The sequence below is a fragment of the Misgurnus anguillicaudatus genome, chromosome 25, assembly GCF_027580225.2.
Source record: "Misgurnus anguillicaudatus chromosome 25, ASM2758022v2, whole genome shotgun sequence".
In the NCBI taxonomy this organism is placed as follows: domain Eukaryota; kingdom Metazoa; phylum Chordata; class Actinopteri; order Cypriniformes; family Cobitidae; genus Misgurnus; species Misgurnus anguillicaudatus.
The window spans coordinates 28,682,097-28,707,702 of NC_073361.2; the positions used below are offsets into that span (position 1 = coordinate 28,682,097).

A 25,606-nucleotide genomic window follows, 5' to 3' on the forward strand; every position below is an offset into this window, starting at 1 on the left:
TCTTGTATCGTGATGCGCATCGGATCGGGGCCCTTGTATCGGGATACGTATCGTATCGGGGAATTGTTGGCGATACACAGCCCTAGCCAGATATAACTTAATTATAATAAGTATGTAAATATTTTTTTATTTATACACACACACACACACACACACACACACACACACACACACACACACACACACACACACACACACACACACACACACACACACACACACATATACCATAATAATAAAATAATAATTATAATTATTATTATAATTATTATTATTATTATTATTATTATTATTATTATTATTATTATTATTATTATTATTATTATTATTATCAATTCAAGTATAATTATATCGGGCTAAAATAAGTGTTTCTACATCATTTAAAATTTGTTTTTTTGCTTTATGGTTTTCTTTTTTTATGCTTATTCGTTGTAAATTTTAAGGACTGTTAGTTTTAAATATATTTTTGTATTTCACAAACTAAAACAATACTGAAATCATAATTGTATTACATTAGGTTACATATGTTTTAAGAAAAGGATTTAAAACATAAAAACTCAGTTATTCATAATAGCATCATTGTAAAAACAATAAGTTTTAATGTAGCTAGCTACTTTTTAATAGTAACTTGTAGTGTTACTTTTTCAGATGAGTAGCTTGGCTGTAGTTTAACTACTTTAGCTGATAAGTTGCTTGTAGCTTATCTAACTACAGTTTCAATAGCTTCCCCAACACTGGTTGTCATTAGGCAAATGCTTATTGAATTGACTTTCTAATTAGAATAATACAGCCAGACACAATAAATAAATACATGGATTAATCTAATGCATTAGCAAGTAGCATTCATTTCTAAAACTGCTAAAACATTTACATTTTTTAAAAGTAAAATTGATGGCAACCACAGCTGCCTAACAAAAAACACATACTGAAGGCATAAATTACCTAAGAGGTAATAAACTAGGCATTGGCAGGTGTTAAATTGTGCAATATAGTAATGCATTATGCCTTAAATTATTATTGATGTAAGGAGATCTCAATTACATAGAGAATAATGTTGCCATTCTAACTTGAGGTTATTAGATATTTAGAAAGTGATGTAAACGTGTCCTTGATTCCCAGAACAAGATACAGTACACCTACTACAGATTACATTCAAGGTAAGACCATTAGCCTTTCTGAACTCATTCAACTATAGACATCAGAGAAAAAAAAAACTGCAGTAGGTTCGGATCACTGGTTACAAGGATACATCTTTAAACATTCATTTCATGAATGCAAAACTCAAGTTGTATCTAGATGACAGATATATTCTAACCTTTATTAATTAACTTAACCTTGCTGGCGACAAAGCTATAACTTCTGAACCTTTTTAAATTATTATTGCCTTCTTTTCACCTCGAGATCCTTATTACATCATCAGAAATGACTCTCGTTTCACACACCAATGGAGCGTATACATGGTTCATTGAAAATTTCAAACTTTCTTAGATTGAGAAAATAGGCACAAGAACCCATTTTTACGGATGTGGACCTGGTGTGATTCAAACAATTATTAGCACCCTGTTACAGCATGTCTTCCCCTGACTGAATATTCCCGCATAACTGATGGCTTTCAAAGCATAACAAGTCTCAAAAGCACGTAATTTGTCTTATTGTGCTTTCACACCGCTACCGGCAAGAGCATCAAAGTGGCCGGAAGTCATTCGATGTTCAATGAGAGACGGCGGCGAGCTCTGGCAAGCAACAGCGCGGTGCGTCATGTCTGGTGTGAGAAACGTTCAGCAGCGAACAATCGGAAGGTGGAAACCTCTGCTTGAGAGGATTTCAGGGAATGCATTCAAGCGTAAGAGCGTCCATTACACTTTTTTGCAGGGCAGCCAGAGCTTTTATTGACGCTCTTGCCGGTGGCGGTGTGAAAGCACAGTTACAGCATTCTTACTACGAAAACATGACAAATATTCCATAATTTATAACTTTTAATAACTTTGTTCAGCTGAACTCAAAGTTTGTTTCATAAAAATATTCAATCCGGATCTCACAGGAATGTATTTTATGTGTATGTATTATCAGTTGGGCTAACTCTTATGTGGCATTCACACCAGATGCGGCAAGCAAGAGTAATTTACATGTTAAGTCAATGCAAAGACACAAATAGGCATCCTGCGGCACAGCACGTGCGAATTGCACGGAGCGCGCGAATTGAGAATTTCCGCGGGAAAAGCGCAAGTTGAAAAATCTGAACTTGGCGGATATTTTCGCCGTGTTAACCAATCAGGAGTTTGCTGTAGTAGTGGCGTGCTTACAGGGAGCCCCTTCCATTACGCGAATTTCGAATGTCTCGAATGACTAGAATTTCACGCGTGATTGACGCAAGTAAACTCAAAATGTTCAAGTGTCCAACTACGCACGAATAGCGCGTTTTTTGCTGCATCTACCGTGCTGCATTATGAATTTATACCAAGTGAATTATTAGAAAAAAAATCTACCCAGTCCCTAGTCTCAGCCTTAGACGTCACGCCCACAGATTGTTGGCTAAACGTCTGATGTTTTTCGACACTTTTCTGGAAACCCTGTGGGAATGTCGAAGTCGTCTTTGATTGGTTGAAATTAACCGGATTTCCAGGAGACGCGAGTGTCGCGATTAGTTTCGGTCCCTGGAAAACAAAGCTCTGACGTTCCATTGAGGAAGAGAATCAGTCGTGTTCACATGGATAATAATGACCAGGTATCATGATCAGTTCGCGGCATAGACTCTCTTAAAGACGTCCAAGAGTTTTGCTTGAGGCAGTTATTGGAGTCAAAAAGTTTGGTTCTCGTGAATTGTTTGTAGGTGTTAAAAAGTAAAGAGACATACTTCAAACAGATGTTTAACGGGAGCGTCTCATTGGTTTAGCTGTTGATGAAGTGCACAACGTTGTTCTATGGTGAGTAATGTTGTTTATTTAGATGCTATGTGGTTGGCTGGTTATTTCAATAACTGACTTGTTGCCAGCCGGCTCTTTATTGTGGGGAGTCCGAAACGTGACGCTAGACGAAACAAACTGTGATTGGTTGTTTGACATGTCGGTCAAACAGCTCATGGGCGGGCTTTGTCCAGAAAAAGCAGCGAAAAACACCAGACCTTCAGTATTGAAGGTCTACCCAGTCCCCAACTTCACAGTTGCGAAAGCAAACCATACAAAAGAATACAAATTTGGTAATGCGTATTTATATAAATTAGCATATTTTTATAAAATACGTACAAATTACCATGAAATCATATTGGAATATCGGTCAACTAGGTGTGTGAAAAATAATTTGAGCTTATTTAAAGGAGTCACAACGTAAACATTTTGCATGACCTTTTCCATGTTTAAGTGCTATAATTGGGTTTCCAGTGCTTCTATTAACCTAGAAAGCGCAAAGAAAAAGAAAAAAATATTGACAGCACAATTGAGTTACAATTTCAACAAACCACCATCAGTGCATTTCACCAGCACATTTGCATTTAAAAGGACAAACATAAAAACGGCACATTTTTGCGCACACTTACAAAGTGGCAATTTTTACATGATATAATAAATAATCCGTGGGGTATTTTGAGTTAAAACTTCACATATGCACTCTGGGTACACCAAAGACTCATTTTACATTTAAAAAAAAATCTCATAATATGACCCCTTTAACAAAACAAACCAAAACAAGCACATAGCGTGACGCAATGCTCAAATCTTATTAATTCTTGCATTTCTCAAGACCATTAGTCAAGAGAAATGCAAGAACCAATAAGATATTAGTTATTGACACGTCACCATTAGTTTCAAAAACTGATTAGTCTATTTTTAACCAAACAGAGCTACATATTGCAGCTTTAATTCAGCTCTACATATTTCTAAACTTCCCCATTTAAATAACTTGGGAGCTTTAGACACGGTCACACACAAAGCAAAATGTGATTATTCTCTATAACCCACATCAAAGCACTTACTGTATTACTTCAGTTGCATCATTTTTCATTACAACTTTGTCCCCCGGTTGCCATAGGCCTCTACACAAGACAATAGAAGATAGACGTTGTCTCCATTCGAGCCAGACTGGATTGCTGCCTCATCTAATTCAGTTGGCTGTTTCTTCCCTGACAGAAGGCGAGTTCACAAAATCACCAGATCACACCATGTGGTTATAATCCATACGTGCCCTTCAAATTGAGCGAGCCTGTCTGTGATTGAAATGACAAATGACCAATTCCACACGCCGCTGGACTCAAATCATCCAGAATAAATATCTAGATCAAGACAAGTGGACGAAGACAATGAATGTTCCGGTCAAAATTATTGGTCATTGAGGTAAACGTTTTTTTTTTAAGCCATCCGTCATCGCCTGGGTTTAGACCTAAAGGAGAATCTTTTCTGAATGGCTTCAAATTTTTAAAAGCATAAAGCATTGGTAAAGTACCCTAATACTCAGTGATATCCTATACTTGCTACTAACATTACAGGAATTTTTCTTTCATGGAAGCGATCATAAACTTCAGCAGCAGGCAAACATGGCTATAACTTCAAAATTTAAGAAGCATGGCCAAAACAGCAGAAGTTACGTGCACAAACAAAACTGGAGGCTGGGGATAAGGAATGCTCTATAAATTTTATTAATAAAAACACTAGTTCCAGTCCTTCATTCTGATGGGTCAATAGCTGTGTTTTATTTACGATAACACACATCTATGACATCTGCAACCAATGATTCTGTGCATCACCGCACAGCACCTTTATCACTTTAAATATAGGTTGATCGTGGACTATTTTTCCAGCAGAAGGAATGCTTTTAATGATTTTACTTCATGAAAGTGGCACTGATACATATTTTTTCGCTTTAATATTTCTATTGTGTGGTAACCGTTTTATAAAATCAATAAAGTACTCAAGGCTAATGCTGTACTGTGAATAAGTCACAGCTGAAGGGATTGCATTGACTCTGCTTTGCGTCATGCCAAACAACATCCTTTAGTCGTGACTTATTCACAATACAATACAGTCTCTCGTATCTTATTGCTTACATGTACGCTGATCTATTAATATGTGTATGCGTGTATGCGTGCAAGATTATTTGACTTCAATTGAATTGATGTATTTTCAAAACACACACATATATATAGACCACGATTTCTATGTCTAGCAGTGAACCTTGCTAGTTTTGAAAATACACAAATAAAACGCAAAAATCAATGAAATACTGATGACATATATCTGTATACAATGTTTACTATTAGACACAGCAACAGAAAGAATCGTTGCAATATATTGGCATGAAAATCATTAGTATGAGTGTTTGTTTGAATAGGATCTATCAGAAGACACAGCATGTGTCTTTCCATGGATTGAAAAAGAGGGATTACAGCATTCAGCGAGGTACAGGGGGATGACATCATGAGCTTTATTGCCTATGAATATAAAGACACAGATTTAAGATTGAATCTACAAGGCAGCGTTTCCGGTCAAATCTTGACAAGCGTGTTTCAATGAGTCGCCCTACACTGTTTAACTTATTTATCAAACGAACTTAGAAACCAGCGTCCATCTAAGTGAAAAAAGTCCGCTTAAACATTCGTATGCCACCAATTCCGTCGCACAAATGAACGTGTGTTGATAAATCCCACTAAAAACAATCATAATTCGAATATTACCCCCATAAAAACAATGCATACTGAACTTTGACCTTTCAATATTAAACGAAATGGCTTGAAAATCAAAATAAGTTGGGAAAATTTAGCCTGATCACTGCAGAGAAATTTGATCTTACATGAAAAAATGCCTTGATAATGGCTAAATAATTACTACAAATTAGTGCCATGCATAGATTAAGCGCGATTAATCTCGTACAAAATAAAAGTGATTTTTGCATGATACGAGTGTGTGCTGTTTGCAATTATGTATATATAAATACACACACATTCATACATTAACAAAAAAATGAATATATATTAAAAAAATTATATATAATGTGAAATGTATATGAAGAGTTTCGTTGCAAAACGAGATAAATCCGTTTTTTAACATTTTTGTCAAAACATGTTTATTATTATGTTATCATGTTATTCTTTTGTTTTATGGTGCTACTTAGCTGTATTTTGTAAGTTATGAAGGTTTAAATCAAAACAAACCAACTGCAGTTGCATTGAAATTAATTGGAATGCACAACCAAAAAACGAGATTTCTGAACAATTAAAAAAACGGTGGTTATCTCGTTTTGCAACGAAACTCTTCATATATGCATGTGTGTGGGTGTTTAAATATACATCATAATTACACACAGTACACACACAAACACACATATATATAGTGCTGCCTCACGATTAGTCGCGACTAATTGTTTGCAAAATAAAAGTTTTTGTTTACATAATATATGTGTGTTTACTGTGTATAATAATTATGTATATATAAATACACACACACACACACACACACACACACCGTATAATTTTAAGAAAAAAATATATTTATATAATAAATATTTATATTTATATATAATATAGATTAATACAAATATAAACGTGTATACACATGCAAATGTTTCTTAATTATATACATTTGTGTGTATGTTTGTATTTATACATTATTATATGCAGTACACCCACATATATTATGTAAACAAAAACTTTTATTCTGCAGACGATTAGTCACGACTAATCGTGAGGCAGCACAACATATATATTAGGCAAAAATTGACTTATTTTGTATGCGATTAATCACGATTAATCTTTGCCCAGCACTAAAAATCTAAATAAATTTAAATAAATATGCTGTATTTTGTTGCAGGTTTGCACATAACATTGTAGGTAGGGATAAGTAAATTGATGACAATTTATATAAAATATGTTTATCTTCCTTTTTAGATGGACTGTAAAACAAACATTATTCTTATCATTCCTTTTCAAATAGTATATCAAACGAGTAAAACATACATTAACGTTGACTCAAAACGTGCATACACGAGGTAAAACCTGACGTGAGATTTTATTGTAGCTACCGCTCACATCCATGTTGATAAATGCAAAGTCTTGCGCCGAAACAAACGTACGCTCGCTTGATAAATAAGGGCTATTGCGTTTAATTTAATCTCACATATATGGTCAAGGTTCAACCCGCTGGCTGATCGCATTTACTTCACTGTTCCTCAAAAATGCTCCTTAAAATTCGTAAAGTAAAATTCAACTTTTATCTTCATGGGCGGGTTGCAAACATAAAAACAAATAAAAAAGCAGCATTTTGTACAGTGTAGAGCTTATGTATGGGAAACCGTGTTATATTCTCTCACTATACCATACCTCGATGGGAAAAAAGTTTTCCTTTTTTTTTCTTAGCTGGAAGTTTGAAAAATTGTGAAATAAATGAAGAGTCAGTAAATGGTAACACAGCAGCCACAGCAGACCATAATTCACTCTCTACAAGCTGTTCCAGAATCAGCGAGTTCACATCACTGAGAGCACACATACAAGACATCTGTAAGGCAATAATTCAATCCCTGATGCGGTGTTAAAGCAGCATTATACAATAGGTAGTTTCAAATCTCAATTCTAATTGGTCGAGGTAAGCAAAATACCTGTGGGAAAAATAATGCAATTCAGCCTTACACACTGACCTGAGAAAATGTATCCTCAAAGTGTCTGTGGTCATTTAAGTTCATTACAATGAAACATTACCCAACAGGTTTGCATCAGGCTTGGCGTTACTTTCTACAGATTATTTGCAAATGGACAAACATTTTTAAAGGCAATCTGACCCTGCATTACTTTTAATGGTGGTGGTATTCATGTTCCTGCCAAACCTTGCACTTATTCCCCTGTGACTCATTTACCGTATAATGCATTGTTTACACGACTTAGCATCATAAAGGTTATTGATGTAGTCTTTTTTCTAACATGACTTCTGGAAAATCACCATCAAGTAAAACTATGACTATCATAAGGGGACGATCAAGGGAGGAACAGCATTGTCTTTGGAGAAAGACTTTCTCTGTCAATTTAAGAGCCTAAGACGTTTGTGCTTTATAGTTATAATCCACTTGGATCTGTGAAAGTCTCCAAGACTGTAAAGCTAAAGCTACCGTGTGAAAAATAAAAATCAAGAGGAGTGAATTCTCACAGCAGGTCAGGATGAATGACTGTCAAATGGAGAACCAGATTCGTTTTTAGTAGCTACCATCATTCTCATACAGCTAACAACAAATTTGCAGAATTATTGAAGTTTAGGGGAGAAATGTTGGAGACTGCGGTACACCAATAACAAACAAACCTCAAGAACCGCATTGTTCCCATAAACATCTCCAAAATTGATTTACTGTACAAACACACCAATTCTGCTCTAATGAAATCCAAATGTCTATAATGGAATGGTCTTAATTTGTTTATTCAAGTTTTATATTGAACCTAAACAGAATGATAAAAATGTGAATTTGAGAATTTAGACTTGAATCTACAGTACAAGGGCTTTTCCAGTAAACTACCGCAATTACAATCAGTAGAAACAGACCCCTTGTAAGTAAATCTGTTGCTTTGTTGCGCCGCTCCATTTCTGACTTTATAAAATTGCATTCTTTCAAAAACAGAATATGACTGAGAAGACAATTTAAAGACTTCCATTATTGCACGTTATGTTTATCCTCTCTTTGTATTTTACAGACACAGCGTGAAGAGGGAAATGATATAAAGTGTTTGTCTGTAAAGACTCTCTTTTCTACATTATTTCCTTTCACAATGGAAAGGTGCATCAAAGGCATTTCTACCCACCAAGCATTTTTGCATTTATATGATGTCTAATAGTCATCCAAACACAGCCCAGTGGCCTCATTTACAGGAATCCACCTTTTTCTCGAAGGCGGAAGTAAGTGATGTGACGCATTTCCTATCCGGTTGCGAGACTTCCGGTTCAATATCCAGCCGGTAGAAAACAGTGTAGTGGGACCACGCATAAAACATGATTTAAACAGTTAATATTTACTACACCTGCCAAGTATGAACCAGTGTGAGGATGAAATTAAGAAGTGGCTTGATGTATGAAGATATAGTCAATCATTTCGTGTTGTTGATCGGAGGTGACGGGTCTTCAAGTCGCAAATATAAAAGCACAGAGACATACCAGTATCTTTACAATGGGAAAGTCAGTCGATTGTTTGTACATGGAATTTACAAAGACTTCGTGTTTTTAACTTTTCAGGGGCTGGTTTAAAATGTCAAAACTGTCCCTTTGGTGTGAGGTTTTTTAAACTGCAATTTTTATTGGACTTGTTTATAGCGACACGTTGAGCTTCACGCGGTCCAACACAGTCAGCAGTATCTTTCTCATTCACATTGTAAGTTATTTGAACAAACCATAATAAACATACTAAACTACTACTGTTACATGTATTGAGTATGTTTTTGTTTTATGAAAATATAATTACATCGCTTCTTACGCACTAGGTGGAGATATGAGCTTATGAAATTATTTGCTTCCTTTTTAAAATATTTGCTTTTTCATTTAAAACATAACAAAAAAGTACGCACAAACACATTACGAACTATTATAAACATTAACTAAGCAGATTATGTCGTATATATTCTGTACTGTAATCACATTTTTTGTAATATATAGTAGCAAATAAATAAATCCGCTACATCAGCATATTTTTATCAGCATAATTAGTTGTTTTTAAACAATTATTGTATTTATTGTTTACTGGCTGTTTCTATGAAAGTCAACGAGTTTAATAACATGCATGATTTATTTATCTTCAATACAAAACAAGTGCAAATTACTTAAGGAACACGTAAAGTGAATATTATTTCTATCAACATTTCTTCAATTTCAACACTCAACATCTTGAACAATTAATATTATTTGTTAAAAGAAAAAATGTTGATGCATTGTGCATGTCCACACGTGCCCAGACATTGCCACTTTTCTATCCTTAAGTTGTGAATGGCCTGTAAATGACACAAATTATTGCTGCCCTGACGGTCTGGTAAAGTAACCATTTGTATGAGAGATATCATTTGTACTGCATATGTGTCCGTGCTTGAGTATTCATGAATATCAGTCATTCCAGTTGCCTGCCGCCATCTTGAGTACCTACCGAGTACCAGCAGGCTACTGACAAGCATTGGCTAGCTTGCTACGATTTACGGATTTATCTTTCACTGTCTATGATTCTCACGGATACGGGAAATGGCTACGAAAGACAACATTTTGCACCTCGACTGTCATGAAAGAAACGCTACTTAAAGGCGGAGTCCATGATGTTTGAAAGCCAATGTTGATATTTGAAATCACCTAAACAAACACGCCCCTACCCCAATAGAATCTGGACCTTCTGTTGATAGACGCGCCCCACACATACGCAACCCGGCATTTGATTTGATTTGATTGGCTATAAGTGTGTTTTGGTAGTCGACCCGTCTCCTTTTCCAAAGCGTTTTTCAAACATCGTGGACTCCGCCTTTAAAAAAATATATCTTGGTTAAGATGTGATGCATACTCGATCCCTGATGCGTTCTTCCAGCCTCTGCCGCTGCTACCGAACTACCACTATTTTTACAACACTAAGAAGGCACAACACAACATAAAACTTAGCTCGAAGTATCACCTGGATCTCTGCACATGAACGCGAGCATTGAGAACATTGTTTGTCTACACAGAGTTTACTAAAAAGAAGGTTTTGAACAACTGACTCTGGTTGTTTTGGTGTCCTCTCTCCATCTTTGCCAGACATAAAGAATCTATCTTCAAATGCGAATGAATAAATCTGATATGAGGCTCCTTTTTCAACTAGAAGGTCAATGTTGTTTTTCACTTGCGACAAAACAACGAATTATCCTTGCATTTATATGAAACTATGCTTTAGGAGCTATCCATCTTTACTCTCCTCTGTCCTTACGTCGCATTCGGAGATCGACACATCTTGACTGGTTGTTTTGATGTCAGCTGATATTCATGAATAGCTTGAAAGCTGCATGAAGACGCATGTGTGCGCAAGATGACACGGTCTGTTTCAGTTTACACTTGGTATTAAGATGTGTTTTCGTCGATCGGATCACAAGTGGACGAGAGAGACACATCCTGTTTACACCTGGTATTTAAATCAGTCTCTTTTGTCCACTTTCGACCACTTCTGTCCTAAATACTTTGAGGGGGTGGTCTGTGGGCGAGTCTCTCTGCTGTAATTTAAACACGAGCGGAAGTAATGACGAGTTTATATGGACGCAAACTAATATTATTTCGGAGTCCGCTGGTTTTATTGTAAGTAAACATGCTGCACAGTGTATATGTTAAGGCTTTCTCTGATATTTCAGCACAATTGATGAAATAAGATTGCCCAACTTTCACACGCTTACAAAATGAAACTACGGAGATCAGGCGCTTTAGTTTTATCAATAAAAGGCTAAAAATAGCGCTGTACACCGTGTGTTCGTGCCAGAAGTCAGAAAAAAATGTAAGACATTGTGTTCAGTACCTCAGATTAGATAAATAGGCGGAGAGAAGGTGTCGTCCTGTGGCTGTTCGAACACATTCAGCCACATGTGCGTTTACACTATACCTGTACAAAACCAATCCGATCGAAAAGGTTTTCGACTACCTCTGAATGTGGTTGAAATGTGGACGACCCCAAACGTTATGAACACAGTGGCATTAACGTCATCCACTTGTGATCCGATCGACGAAAATGCATGTTAATGCAAAGTGTCCGGGCGGGTTGTCTCTGTCCTAGACCCTGACCATAGACATCTTTCTTTTTCCACAAACAAACAAACAAAGACGCAAAAGCAAAACTTTTTGAAATCCGGTTACCGCCCCAGGCTGTGTTCCCGGACCTTTTATCTTAAAACGAATCCGGCGGAAAGTAGTCCTAAACGCTAACTGCCTGAGATGCAAGATGCTGACAGCACTTATATTTATACAGTGCATAAAATGCCTCATTACCGGACAGATCTCACTGAAAGAGATGTCATGGTGTATAAATCACAACTCTTTGCACAGCCCTAAACTACGTACACCACAAAAATAAAGTCAGAAATCTTTCAAAGCTCCCAATCAGAGGACCTATCCAGTCAGAAATGACCGTCAATCATTCACACATTCAGGTATAAAGACAGCAGTTTGTGCAGAATGAGATTTTGCAGAGAAGGCCTGCAGCTGGGATGGAGGCGGTCCAATTTAACGGCGAAGACTGGCAGATATTAACAAAATGTCTGTAATTTTCAGAGGGATATGACTGGTTGATAATTACAGGGTGCTGCCAAAATTCAATCCCCAGATCTAAGCTCAAACCAATACCTAAACTTTCTTTAAAAAGAGAGATGGTAACTCAAACCAATTTAATCAATGGTTTGTCTATGCCAGAACCTCTAAAAAAAAAAAAAAACATTTCTGCACAGCTATCATTGCTTCATACCATCACAAAGCAATTACTCTCCATTAAGAAAACCATTCTGAATGCTTTATGGCACTTATGTTGGCAAAACACATTTCCTCAGAAACAATGTTTTAGTAACTAAAAGATGTGTCATCAATATTTGGATTTCATCGTACACTTACATTATTCAAGCAACGCCAGGATGTGAATACATCCGCATATACAAATGGGAATACAAAGTGCAGTGAACATTCCTGGCCATACGCTGTGCATTATGTGGCTCCCATCACGCACCTGTCCGTGCATAAAAAAAATAAAAGTGTCAAATATTTTTTTAAGATGAACTATTAAGTTCCTATTCAGTCCTCCCAAAGTTTAAGTTTATATACACCAACTCAGTCATACACACACACAGGCAAAGTGACGCCTTACGAATCTCATCCCCACTACACCAAGTGTTTGTTATCACGCACAACAATAGCAATTACCCATGAATGATTTGCAGCAGCAATGCAATGCCTTGTTGCCAGGCAACACTCATGTTAATGAAGAAAGCCAAGTAAAAAGTACAGTGCCTGTTATTGCGCTGAATGAAAGGGGGGGGCTTGAAAACAAGTCGGATCAGAGTTTGATCCCAGCTGAAAACAGATGTTTGCAAGTGGTGAGGTGTGCTTCTGAATGCTAAAGAGCAAGATGAAGATCAACTGCTCGAAGGTCTCAAGAGCAATGGTCAATGATAATGGTGCTCGAGTTTTCCTAAGTGCACTTCATTTTCATTAAGATCTCATTTCTACCTAAACAAGATGGCACAATAAACAGTTTAATACAGGTACGGAGCGTTGTGCATATCGTCTGCAAGGGTATTGTAGTTACCTTGCAGTACTTGTTTTAATTTAAGCCACTTTAGGGAGAATTAGCTTCTTAATGTTTGCACTCAAAGTTTAATGCACTTTTAGACCAACTAACAACCCCACTGCACCTTGTTTATTCATGCGGCCATTTAAGCTAAAGACTGTGTACTGTGTGACTAAAATCAAGCATGGGTGTGTTGAGAAACACAAAAACAGTGTTTCAATCTTAACAGGTCACTGCACAAATAAAAAACATAAGCTACTGACAGCTTACTCATTTCCACTGGCGGGGGAAAAAAATACATGAGCAAGTTTAAAGGATTAGTCCATTTTCTTAAAAAAATTCAGATAATTTACTCACCACCATGTCATACAAACTGTTGATGTCTTTCTTTGTTCAGTTGAGAAGAAATTATGTTTTTTTTTTTAGGAAAACATTCCAGAATTTTTCTAATTTTTAATGGACTTTAATGGACCCCAACACATAACAGTTTTAATGCAGTTTAAAATTGCAGTTTCAAATGGACTCTAAACGATATTAAACAAGGCATAAGGGTCTTATCTAGTGAAACGATTGTCATTTTTTGACAAGAAAAATACAAGATATGCACTTTTAAACCACAACTTCTCGTAGGGCTGAAATTTATTGAAATGTTATGAAATTTGGCTGACGGGTTAATTGTCTAATAAATTGTGGAGATTATGACGATTAATTGCCTGTTTTAGTGCTTTGCCGATTATGACAATTAATTAGTGATGCACCGATGTATCGGCCGCCGATATTTATCGGCCGCCGATATTTGATGAATTTGAAACCATCGGCATATCGGTAATAGCACGAGAAAGGCTGATACCGATTGTTTTTTAATTAACCACATAAAGGCAATGAGTTGCATGTCTGTTGTTCAGTTAAAATGATTTAATGTTCTGGTGTGCACTATACTTAACCACTGACAGAAAACGCTTAGGTTACTCACGTAACCCCGGTTCCCTGAAATAACGGGAACGAAGCATTGCGTCAGTTAGCTGACGCTATGGGGGGAAACTCCTGTTTACTCCGTGACTGAAGCCTATTGGTTAACGTCTGTACAAAGTACAGACCAATGACGTTTGAACCCGCGCGCGGGATGCACACGTCCTTATATAAGCGCGGTTCAAGCGTCAGGAGCTCATATTATTCGACTGAAGCGCGCAGCCGAATACACTCGCTGCGTAGACGTTTGTAGCACGGCAAGTGACGCAATGCTTCGTTCCCGTTATTTCAGGGAACCGGGGTTACGTGAGTAACCTAAGCGTTCCCTTTCAATACGGTTCACTTCGCATTGCGTCAGTTAGCTGACGCTATGGGGGAACGTAATCCCATCACGCCGTGCATACACAACGTACAGAAGTGCCTTACCGGAGAGACACTGCGTGTGGCCCTATACCCGGCATATTCACAGCTTTAAGCAATGTGTAAGCACCATATAAAATGTTGACGCGCACACGGTGGGGTTTTAAACGCACCGGGGGCACATAACATAGCACAAGACGGCGAGATACCGAGCGCGCCGCGGGTGTGCGAGATAAATAAATTCAGAGTCACGTTGGTGAGCTCGCTGAGCGCACCGTGGTGTACACATAAAACGCATGAGCGTGCATGATTAAGCCGAGACAACCTGCGCTCGTAGGGCAGGGACGTCTAAGCTGTACAATCTGACAACGTAGACGGCGAAAACCAGCCGGCCGTGTAGCAGATATCAAATATAGATACCCCTGTAGACCAAGTCCATGAAAAAGCCAAACTCTCACAGAGTGGGCTCTATATAGGACATAGCTCAGAGGGGCGTGAGCCAGTGCGATGGTTTCAACGATCCATCTAAATAACCACTGTAAGCAACACACATACATAGTGAGTGATCTGCGAAACTCACGAACGGCCGATCTGACTATTATATGCGGCAGAACGGTTCGTAGCGTGGGATTATACAGATACCACAATAGTGTGAACCCAGGTGCGCCCTCGAGCGCATCGGGATGCATATAGATAGTATTATAGTGCACAGATCGGTGAGCTGTCCAAGCGCGCCGTAAATGTGTATTGACTATAAATTGCACGGGCACAGGTGAACACTTGAATACATCGTGAATGCATATAGATGAATCAGAGTGTTATAATGCACAGGCCGGCAAAATTCTCAAGCGCGCCGTCATGTGTTCTGATAATAAGTTGTGCGCACACGGGTGAACCCTTCAGTGCACCGTGAATGCGTATAGATAAATCAATGCACAGAACGCGCCGTGAATGTGTACAGATATGATTGATGAACGTACGGTGGGCACTCAACGCACCGTGAACGTACACAGATGAACAACAATGTATGTATGTGTCACAGCCGTGTATACAGATGAGCTTTTCCGAGCGCATCTTTAGTGTATACCGAAATGTTATAGCGTGCATATGTGAGCTTCTCTAAGCGCACGGTGAACGCATATAATTAAAACCCATATCGTGCATACAGGTGAGCTTACGTGGCGCACCTTTAATGCAACAAACCTCAGTAGTGCGCGAAGCAGGGATGTCGAAGCTGTAAACTGACAACGTGGACGACGGGGACCAGCCGGCCGTGTCACAAATGTCAAATGAGAAACCTCTAAGACCATGCCCGAGGATCTAATCCATAAATGGAGTAGACTTCATTGTCACGGGAGGTGATAACGTCAACGATCCATAAATAACCTGTATTGACAGGTGCGCTAGTGAGTACGTCAGACGTATCTGTCATACAGGACCTTGGACAGTTCCAGAGCGCTGCGCCTCGGGCACCGTCCGCATCTGAGAAATGACAGACTTATGAATAAAGTAAATGGTCGGTCATAAAAGCGTGGTTCGCTGTTATCACCGCCACAATATATATATATATATATATATACACACGCAGGGGGAGAAAGCCGCCGTGCACGAGCCTCTGTAGTGAGGAGAAAGCTGTTCCACCTACAATTCGCGGGGGGAAGACTCTCGCTGTCACTAGACAGAATAGATCAGACTTTGCATAAGGACGCCTCGCGAAAGGGGTCCTAGCAGCTCGTGTCAACGTGTTATAAGGCACGTAATGTAGGTCGTGTCCCACGGATGCAATCTCCGCACGCACATCGTAACGGGTTAATAGTCTGCATCACGAGATGCGTATCACTCTGATTGAACATAGCTTATAAAGCAATGCAATGAGTTTATAAAGGAGATGACTCGCCAGCTTGTACAGGGAGCGAGATCTCGGTCTGGTTCGGTAAATAATGAAACCACCGTAGTTTGCCCGACCGCATTATCACAATAACATGGTCGAAAGTGCAGCAGTGCTAAAATCATCCCCTTAATGGACCGTATGTACAGTACAAGGTGATTGATATGAGACAAACGGGCGTTCCACGCGCCGAAGGCAGATTGCCGTCGTAAAGCGTGTTCAACCCACAGCAGATGCTGGCGATCTCGTAATGGTAGCACTTCATGCAGCTGTGTGTAACTTAAGCATTAGCTTCCCGGCCGTCAGCTCGGGGCGGGACCTTTGCTTAGTCAAACTGAAGTGGACTTATGAACAGAATGCCACGATATTCAGCTTTCTGAGGCTCGTTAGAGGGGTACGTGAGCCCGTCTTAAACGAGAAGCCGCGCGTCTGACTGTGCGCGCGCTTTGAAACTTATTGTGGCGGGTAGCAAGCTCACTTCAGGTTGATATTACCCTTAATATCTCCGAGTATTGGAGCGGAGCGGAGGTGTGAGCGTCTTTGGATCCGCTGATATAAATCAGCTGTATGGCCGAAAAACGTCATAAACCGCTTGGCTGTAAGCTTTTGAGTGGCCGTCCGGAGAGGGCGCGATTCAAATGCTTGGAGCCATGCAAAAGTCTGAGGCTGCCGTCTCTCTATGAAGAGAGAATGACAGCCGTAAGACCGTGCTCGTTTGCGCCGTCAGCATCGTAGTGGAGAAACTGAGGTGGGCTGCGAGCGAATTTGGCAGAAAGGTGTTAGAGACACCCAGGGGCGGACTGGCCATCGGGAGTTCCGGGAGCAATCCCGAACGGCCGGTCCATTTCAGGCCGAACCGGCCGAAGTTCAAAAAGTTTTTTTTAATGCCTGACCAGGCGCTCAGCTGCAGCGGAACGCTGTGTCTGTTTCAGACCAGGCCAAACCAATTCTTCAAATCTTGAGGGGAGATAAGAGCGGCCCCTCCCAACTTGGACTGATCCTCGTTTTTCCTCACATCCGATTGGCTCAAAAGCGCCGATCAAAAGAGTTTACTTTTGGTCAGGTTTGGATTCGTGTGAATGCAACATAGACAAGACGGTAAAAATTGTGAAAACAAGAAAAGAAGAGAAAGAAATGGGTGGGGCCTAAAAAATAAAAATGTTTGCACAAGAGGCAGCTAAATGCGCCAAATTAACAGACCTTTTTCGCAGTCAAAAGGACGCTGTGGCAGGAGGTGCAGATGAGGAAGGACCAGCAGCATGGACAGGACAGGTGCACAATTAGTGATGCATCTATTATACACTGAAATCATTTATATTTGCATTTAAATATAGGCATATATAAGGAATAATGTAGAGCGAGGCGGTTGTTAGCGAATACAACCCCGACATCAGGACCCCACGCAAAGCGGAGCTTGAATCAGCCTTAAGGGGTTGTATTCGCTATAAGAACCGCCTCGCTCTACATTATCCCGCTTATGAAATTGATGAAATAGCCTGCGTGCGCATTTTGGCAACAGAAGTGGTGTTGTGGTGTTGTTTTAACGTGTTATCAACTCAGTAAGTTTATCAAAACAGTTTCCCAGCATCAAAATGTCTGGTAATTGCGTTTGGTTGCACTAATAATATACTAATATACGTATATATGGTCACTTTATACGTCTTCTTTTCACTCCACTATAGTACACGGATCTGGTAGCTGTGTTGAAAAACTTGATAAAGTCAACTTTTAAATATAACTTTCTCTGTCTGTGTTGCTTCACTGCTGATTCTTGCCATACTTCCATTGCCAATATGCGCGTGCATACGTTTCCACGTCATCATTGTGTTCAATGGTCTAAGGAATCCCTGTATGTCTGTTTATTAGCTGTTAAGGTCACTGATGGAGAGAGACAGGTTGATGATGACTCTTGCAGTCATATTGATGATGAGGAGGAAGGAAAGCAGAACAAGAGGAGGAGGAGAATGGAACCAGTACAAAAACAGTGATGGGTCAGTGTGCAGGGCTGGGTAGGCAATCATATTACCCTGCTGGAAAAACCAGCATACCAGCAAGACCAGCATATGTTGTGGTGCTGGTATGCTGGTGACCACCAGCTAAACCAGCATCAAACCAGCATAGACCAGCATAATTCCCATGCTGGTTTGATGCTGTTTTTTTTCAGCAGGGTAGGCATATCAATCAATCAATCAATCAATCAAAGCTTTATTAAGGACACACAAATAGAAAAATACAGCACAATATTACATATTTACATATAGGATAAAATGCAATAGTTCCACTTACTAGATTATAACCTGACTAAAGCACAGATTGAATTAAAAAAAGGAATTATTCTTAGTCATATTTATTACTGATGTTCTTCTCATGCATATGTAGCTGTACAATCAGTAAGCAGAGGCAGGGTCCAGCACACACAGGGGAAGTGGAGCCAGGGAGAGTTGAAAGTGAGTACGTACACACACAATCTCTATTTTATGGGACTGTATTGTAGTTTTTGATTATCTGAGTGGGTATGTGTGAGTAATTGTAACAATTTTATCACTCCAACTGACTGTACACATAACATGCTGGTAGTTAGCAGTATACTGTGACTTATGTGTTCGAGATTAGGTTTTGCTGGCCTGGTTGTGTTTAGTGCAGTGGTGACTTGCTTATACAACCTGAGGAGGCAGGTGTTATCCTAAAGTTTCTTTATGGTCTTCAGCATAATCTGATTCTCTTCATACCATAAAAACACTACTAGAATTAAAATAACTGCAAAAAATCCTGCTCGTGCGCCAAGGGCACTCGCGTAAAAGGCCTCTCCATCTTAAAGTCCCGGGCTGAATTTCAGTCCCAGTACGTCCCTGGAGACACCGTACAGCCGTGGGGTGTCAATACACAGTATATGGCCAAACCGGGGTTTTTTCGGCAAGCGTCGATAGAATTATGGACAGCGGGCCGTGTGTGCGTATTACTGATTGCTTGTCAGTAAGGCGAGAAAGTGTTTAGAGACACCGTACAACCGTGGGGTGTCAATACACAGTATAGTAAGCACGGAAATTACTCTTTTAGAGGAATTCAATACCGTTCGCCACTATAGTGAGGTCGCATAACCAACAGTATGTTTAGGATAAACAGCACACAGAAAACATTTCAGGGCAGTCCAGCCGAGGCGCGACTTAAACCCTCTTCCCCCAGACAGTTCTATGTCGACGCAGCTGTGCTGCGAAGACCAGAGCTCGACCGTTCAGCTGCACGAGCCTTAGTAGTGACGGTGACCCGAACGGCTCACGGAGCAGAGCAGTATGTCTAGGTGGTTTAATGTCAGACTGAACCCATCGCAGAGAGGAAGTCTGCCGTGAGGCCCGCGGTTTTGCCGTTTATTAAAAAGGGCAGAAAAACCGGGTATATAAGAATGTACCAATATTCAGCGCACTGATATAGGACGGGACTGAATAAAGGGAGGTATTCGGGCCTCAGTATGTTAAACAAACTCGTTCTGCCTCTGATTCCGTCTTAACCAGAGAGAAATTACCGGGCAGACGAGTCGTGAGCTTTCCGAAGTGAGATAGACTCAGGCCGGTAAAGCTCTATAATAAGTGTTTTAGCGCTCAAATAGAGGCGTGTCCGCCTTATCGAGCAGACGAATGAGATCGCGCCGCTCCAGGGGGAGGGGCATGAAGCTCTGTATAGACGAATAGTGAGCCGGTTAGCTCTTATAATGAGTGTTCTTGATGCTCCAATAGCGGCGAATCCGCCCTATCGAGCAGACGAATGAGATCGCGCCGCTCCAGGAGGGGAGGGGCATGAAGCTCTGTAATCGTTGAACACTAGACAGCTGCATTTAGAGGCAGCGAGCCGTAAGAGCGCGTGCTAACTACGCCGTTAAGAGACCTCACCACTGCGGGGAAAGGAGCGAGGGACTCCGCGAGCGTGGAGCACGAGTGGCTGTGCTATGACAGGGAACAGGGGCAGATCCGCCCGTGTTTGCTTGTCGTATGCATCTTTCTAGTTTTACGGTTCCCCGCTTGTTCATCTCAATAAGAGAGGAACGGCAGAGGGGAGCAGCAACACAGACAGAACAGCCATGCGTCATATAAACGGTATCACCCGATGCACTCGGGGGATTCATATATGTGCCAGAGATCTCGCCACTGAATGTGAGAGGAGCGAAGGGACTCTGTAAGCATGAACGGTTGCGATGTGACAGAACACAGGGGGGGTTAGTCCGTGTGTGTTTGTCTTTGCATCCATCTAGTCTCATGGCTCGCCGTGTGTTCATCCCGGGGAGAGAGGAACAGCAGGGGGAGCACGAAACATGGATAAGACAACCGAAGCATATAAGCGCGGTCCCGGCGTGGGAGGTGCCAGACCGGTGACGCGCTCGGGGAAATTCATAGCAGAGGCTCACTCAAGCCGCTGTGCTGGACGCTATTACAACAGCGCCTGCTCTTTTAGCTTACAGCTTTATATTAAAAATATTGATCTTACCGGGCGGCCGCAGGGGAGACCTCGTCAGGCATGTGTCCGCTGCACAGGGCTCGTACCACGGCAAGCGAAGGCTATCTTCGGTTCACGGCCGGAAAGCGGCAGGGGAGACGCTAGACCTGGATTCTGCTGTCTTCGGTTCTCAGCCGGAACGGGCAGGGGAAGACGCGAGGCCTGGACTCCGCTGCAGGGCTTTTGTCGACGGCGAGGTAAGGCTTCTTCTTCTTCGGAGCAGCGAGAGGTTCGCGCTGAAGGAGAAATAATATGAGCTCCTGACGCTTGAACCGCGCTTATATAAGGACGTGTGCATCCCGCGCGCGGGTTCAAACGTCATTGGTCTGTACTTTGTACAGACGTTAACCAATAGGCTTCAGTCACGGAGTAAACAGGAGTTTCCCCCCATAGCGTCAGCTAACTGACGCAATGCGAAGTGAACCGTATTGAAAGGGAACCTTTGTTGAGCTGGCTCAAATTTCTTGGACAATAAAAGAAACAGACTGCACTTTAGTGGGGGAAAAGAAGTCCAACTTTTTTTGAAGTTGCAATAGCACTAGCATTATTTATGTTTATTAAAGAAATCCATTATATGTAAAAAAGGAGTTAATGATGTTAATAAAAGAAATGCTGAATAGCAAAAACCACCCTTGAAGGTTGTCATGTTGTCGTCTTATATTTGTTTTAGCTTAATTTGTGCCTCTCTTATTATGTTGGTCAGTTACATGTTAATTAGATCCAATCCATGTTCAGTAAAAATAATTTATGCAGAAATAAACTAGCTAATAGACCAACTGTATAGTATTGTATACAAGTGTTTAATATCGGTATCGGCATCGGTATCGGCCAGAAGTTGTCTGTTTAAATCGGTATCGGCCCAAAAAAATCCTATCGGTGCATCCCTACAATTAATTGTCCGTTTCATTGCTTTGACATTTAATTCTCATACTTTTTTTGTTTGTTTATGAAATATTTTTCACACATTGTTGTGGTTATTTAAATTAAATAGTTTGCAACGTTTACCTGGCAGTAAATTTTAAAACACATAACACATATCTTAAAGTAATCTGATAATGTCTCATTTATACAGGCACTGCAGCTCCCCCTTGTGTTTTTACAAAGATGTGCAATCATTGCGGTGATCTGAAATCATTGCAACGAGGTCAAACAATCGCAATGAGACGATTATTTAATCATTGTGACAGCCCTAACTTTTCGTATTCCTCCAGTCCTGTGACATGCCAGCGCGACCTCATGTAATACGTCATCACATCAAGAAGTAACGGATGACGTATGCGAAACTACGCCCCAATGTTTACAAGTGTGGAGAAAGAAGACCGTTTCGACGTTGTTGTATGTCGATTGATACTACTTAATGTCTTAGTGTCGGTTTATTGTGTAAATGGTCTGCAAATGTGTGTTTTTATATATGTAGCACGTGACCTTTCGACGTCATTACGCAATTATGTGAGGTCGCACTGACTCGTCACACAGCCGGAGAAAGAAGAGAAGTTGTGGCTTAAAAGTGCATTTTTTTTCTTGCCAAAACTGACAATCGTTTTGCTAGATAAGACCCTTATGCCTCGTTTGGAATCGTTTAGAGTCCTTTGAAGCTGCATTGAAACTGCAATTTTAAACTGCATTAAAACTGATAAGTGTTGGGGTCCATTAAAGTCCATTAAAATGAGAAAAATCCTGGAAATTTTTTCCTCAAAAAACACAATTTCTTGTCGACTGAACAAAGAAAGACATCAACAGTTTGGATGACATGGTGGTGAGTAAATTATCTGGATTTTTTGTAAGAAAATGGATTAATCCTTTAAAGCGCAATGATCAGCGTCTTAATTCCTGTCAGTTCCATGTGTGACATCCTATCTCTTAGTGTATTAAAGGAGTAGTTCACCCAAAAATGGTCCCCATTTTTTCCCACTATGAAAAGTCAATGGGCCCCATTTTTAAGGTGGAATACTCCTTAAGCACTACTGTTTCTCAAGCAGGAAACAGGAGCAGCATTGACTTCCATAGTATAAATATATATTTTTACTTGCTATGAAAGTTAACGGTGTTTAAAGACTGTTTGGTTGCAAAAATTATGAGCAGGCTAATGAAGAAATTGAGTAAAATACATTTGAGCAAGTTTAAAACGCATTGATCAGCATCTTAATTCCTGTCAGTTCCATGTGTGACATCCTATCTGTTAGTGTATTAGGGGAATAGTTCACCCAAAAATGAAAATTCTGCCACCATTTAATTTTATTGTTCTGTTAAACTGTTTCTCAAGCAGGAAACAGGAGCACCATTGACTTCCATAGTAAAAAAAATTAACTATGAAAGTTAATAGTGCTTAAAGACTGTTTGGTTACAAACATTAATGAGAATGCTAATAAAGCTATTTTGAGCAATAAGTTAGCATAAACATTCATGAAAACATGCATAAAGCTTGCCTGCCAGAAGACAGAATTTATATTAACCTGAATGTCAAACATCTCTTTAACCTAGACCATAATGAATGCTGAAGCAATTTGTTTCATTTGTCCAAACCAAGATCCAAGAGGAAATTAGATTCGGCCACAAGGTTTAACTCAATATCTGGCATGTTACTTTTGCACATAAATCAAATAAAATAACAGAAGAATCTAAAAAAAAAAAAAACACCCCACAGCACACACAATATTGAAGCAAAATCACTTTAACACACCAAAGGCGTCATTGTGCATGATGTCATAAAAGCAATTTCCACATTAGTTGCTCTACTTGTGCATCTAATTTTGTTTAAGATTTATAACAGCCAAGTGTTCTTTAAGGAATGATCAAAGCTCACACTTACATTTGTCAATGTAATGAGCAAGATAAAGCATGTACATGTTATATCCTCAAGTCCATACTGCACACCAAAGGAGAAATAAATGAATGGTTTAAATATCCAAAAGGAGTTTTTGCACATATTTTGCGTAATTCATGATGTGATCATTTGCATACAAAACCACTAAAATATATACATGTAGAAACAACACAGTGATGTGATGTGAATAACAGGAATTCATTTTAGATTCAGTTGCACAGATCAGAGCTGCCTTACTGTCTTCTATGAGTTTGGACAAATTGCATGTCCTTCTTAAATCTTTAAAAAGAGTTAAAGTTTGTCTATTTTGCTTTACTTCTACATTTGTACAGTTGCATGGGAAACATTGCAGTACTCTAAGAAATAAAGGTACAGAACTGTCACAGATACAGTGCCCAGTACAATTTAGGTACAGATATGTATACATTTGGTGCCAACATGTACCTTTGAGTTTCGAATATGCACTCTTTAGGTGTACTTTTTGAAAGGGTACTGTCCCAGTGACAGCTTTTGTATGTTTTTCCTGAGAGTTGTTCTTTGTAATTTTGCCAAACAATTCTGATGAAACACCCTCTTGGTTTATGGTCCACTGTAAGTGCTTGTAGTAAATAACAGTTTTCCAGCAGTGCCTCAGCATCAGTTGGAGACAACTGCAAACATTTAAACAACAATAGAAGAGTTTGCCACCATGGCCACTTACTGTTGAGAAGTTTTGAGGCAAGCATGGATCCCCTCTAAAGGTACACTGTAAGAGCATGTCACTGATATCATGACCCGTACGGTTGTAGAAATCCGTCATGTTGAACGACTTGGGTTTGAAGTTGACAAAATTAGCCTTCTCCATCAGCATAGCGAGGACGTCAGGCTCGGCCAGATGTGGGTTAGCTATCTGATGCTTGTCGTTGAGAAGAGCCAGCAACTCTCCGACGTGGTACAGATCATTTTTTGTGATCTTCGAGAAGCGAAACTCATTGAGGTTGCAGAAGGTAATGGCTGGAAAGGTGAGATTGGGCGCTGCAACCTCGTCAAGTTTGGTGACATGGGGAAACTCAAAGTAGTAGTAAACTCGGTCCATGCAGACGAACAACAGCAGCCCCAAGGAGCCCAAAAACGACAACGTCCAGAGAAAACGACGGAAAGTCATGTGCCCGTAGGCGAAAATGTGGCTCATGCCATGTAATGTGGAACTGTTGGCAAATGTTTGGAGATTGGATGGCTTGGTACTCTCAATGCTGTCTTCCGAGTCACCCTTCATGGCTGTCATTTGCGGGTCGTATCCTTTTAATGCTTGGGATAAAGAAAAAAACTCTTACTTTAAAGTGTGCAAGAAAACAACAGCTCGAAGCGAGGACAAACAATCTTTACAATTTCTCAAGGAGCTTTCTAGTTAGTGGCAGCTTCCCATAATCCACACTGACTTGGCGTAGCCCCTCTTTAACCTTTCCTCCGATCTCTGAAGCAGTTGTTATTCCATGCAGAACCAAAACTGATGACAGTTCCAAAAAGACCAAGTCACGTGAAAACACAGATGACGTCCAGATGTTGTTGTTGTTCTTCCAAAACGACAAGCGTGAAGAGAAAGGCAAATCAAAATACACTGATGGAAAAGAGAAAGTGTGGAAATGAGAATGCAACAGAAAGGTTTTGCTTGAGGAGCATATGTGCTGCAGCAGCTGATTGGAGCCTGCCTCCTCCAGTCACAGAGAATGGCTTTACATCGCTATGACAATGGCATGGAATAAATTCGTGAATGGCAAGACTACCGGAATCGTCCGTTTGATGCTTGTCGCTGGCTACGTCCCCCCGTGCCACTCCCCTGGTGAAAATCAAGGGTCATAGACCCCCTCCCAGCCCACCTC

The 25,606-nt window shown here is 40.0% G+C and overlaps 1 protein-coding gene and 1 long non-coding RNA gene across 2 annotated transcripts in view; one reads left to right on the plus strand and one right to left on the minus strand.

The window, feature by feature from the left end:
- Positions 1-25,288, minus strand: part of asic1c (acid-sensing (proton-gated) ion channel 1c) — a 127,341-nt gene extending 102,053 nt beyond the window's left edge. Inside the window, exon 1 of the mRNA XM_055182769.2 lies at positions 24,448-25,288. Within this exon, the coding sequence (XP_055038744.1) occupies positions 24,448-25,011 (564 nt within the window). The 5' untranslated portion in view covers positions 25,012-25,288. The remainder of the gene's footprint in view (positions 1-24,447) is intronic.
- On the plus strand, positions 17,263-19,285 carry LOC141362161 (uncharacterized). Its single transcript, XR_012368166.1, has 3 exons — positions 17,263-17,536; positions 17,650-17,710; positions 18,305-19,285. It is a non-coding gene; the product is annotated as an uncharacterized lncRNA (long non-coding RNA).
- Positions 25,289-25,606: the final 318 nt, after the last annotated feature.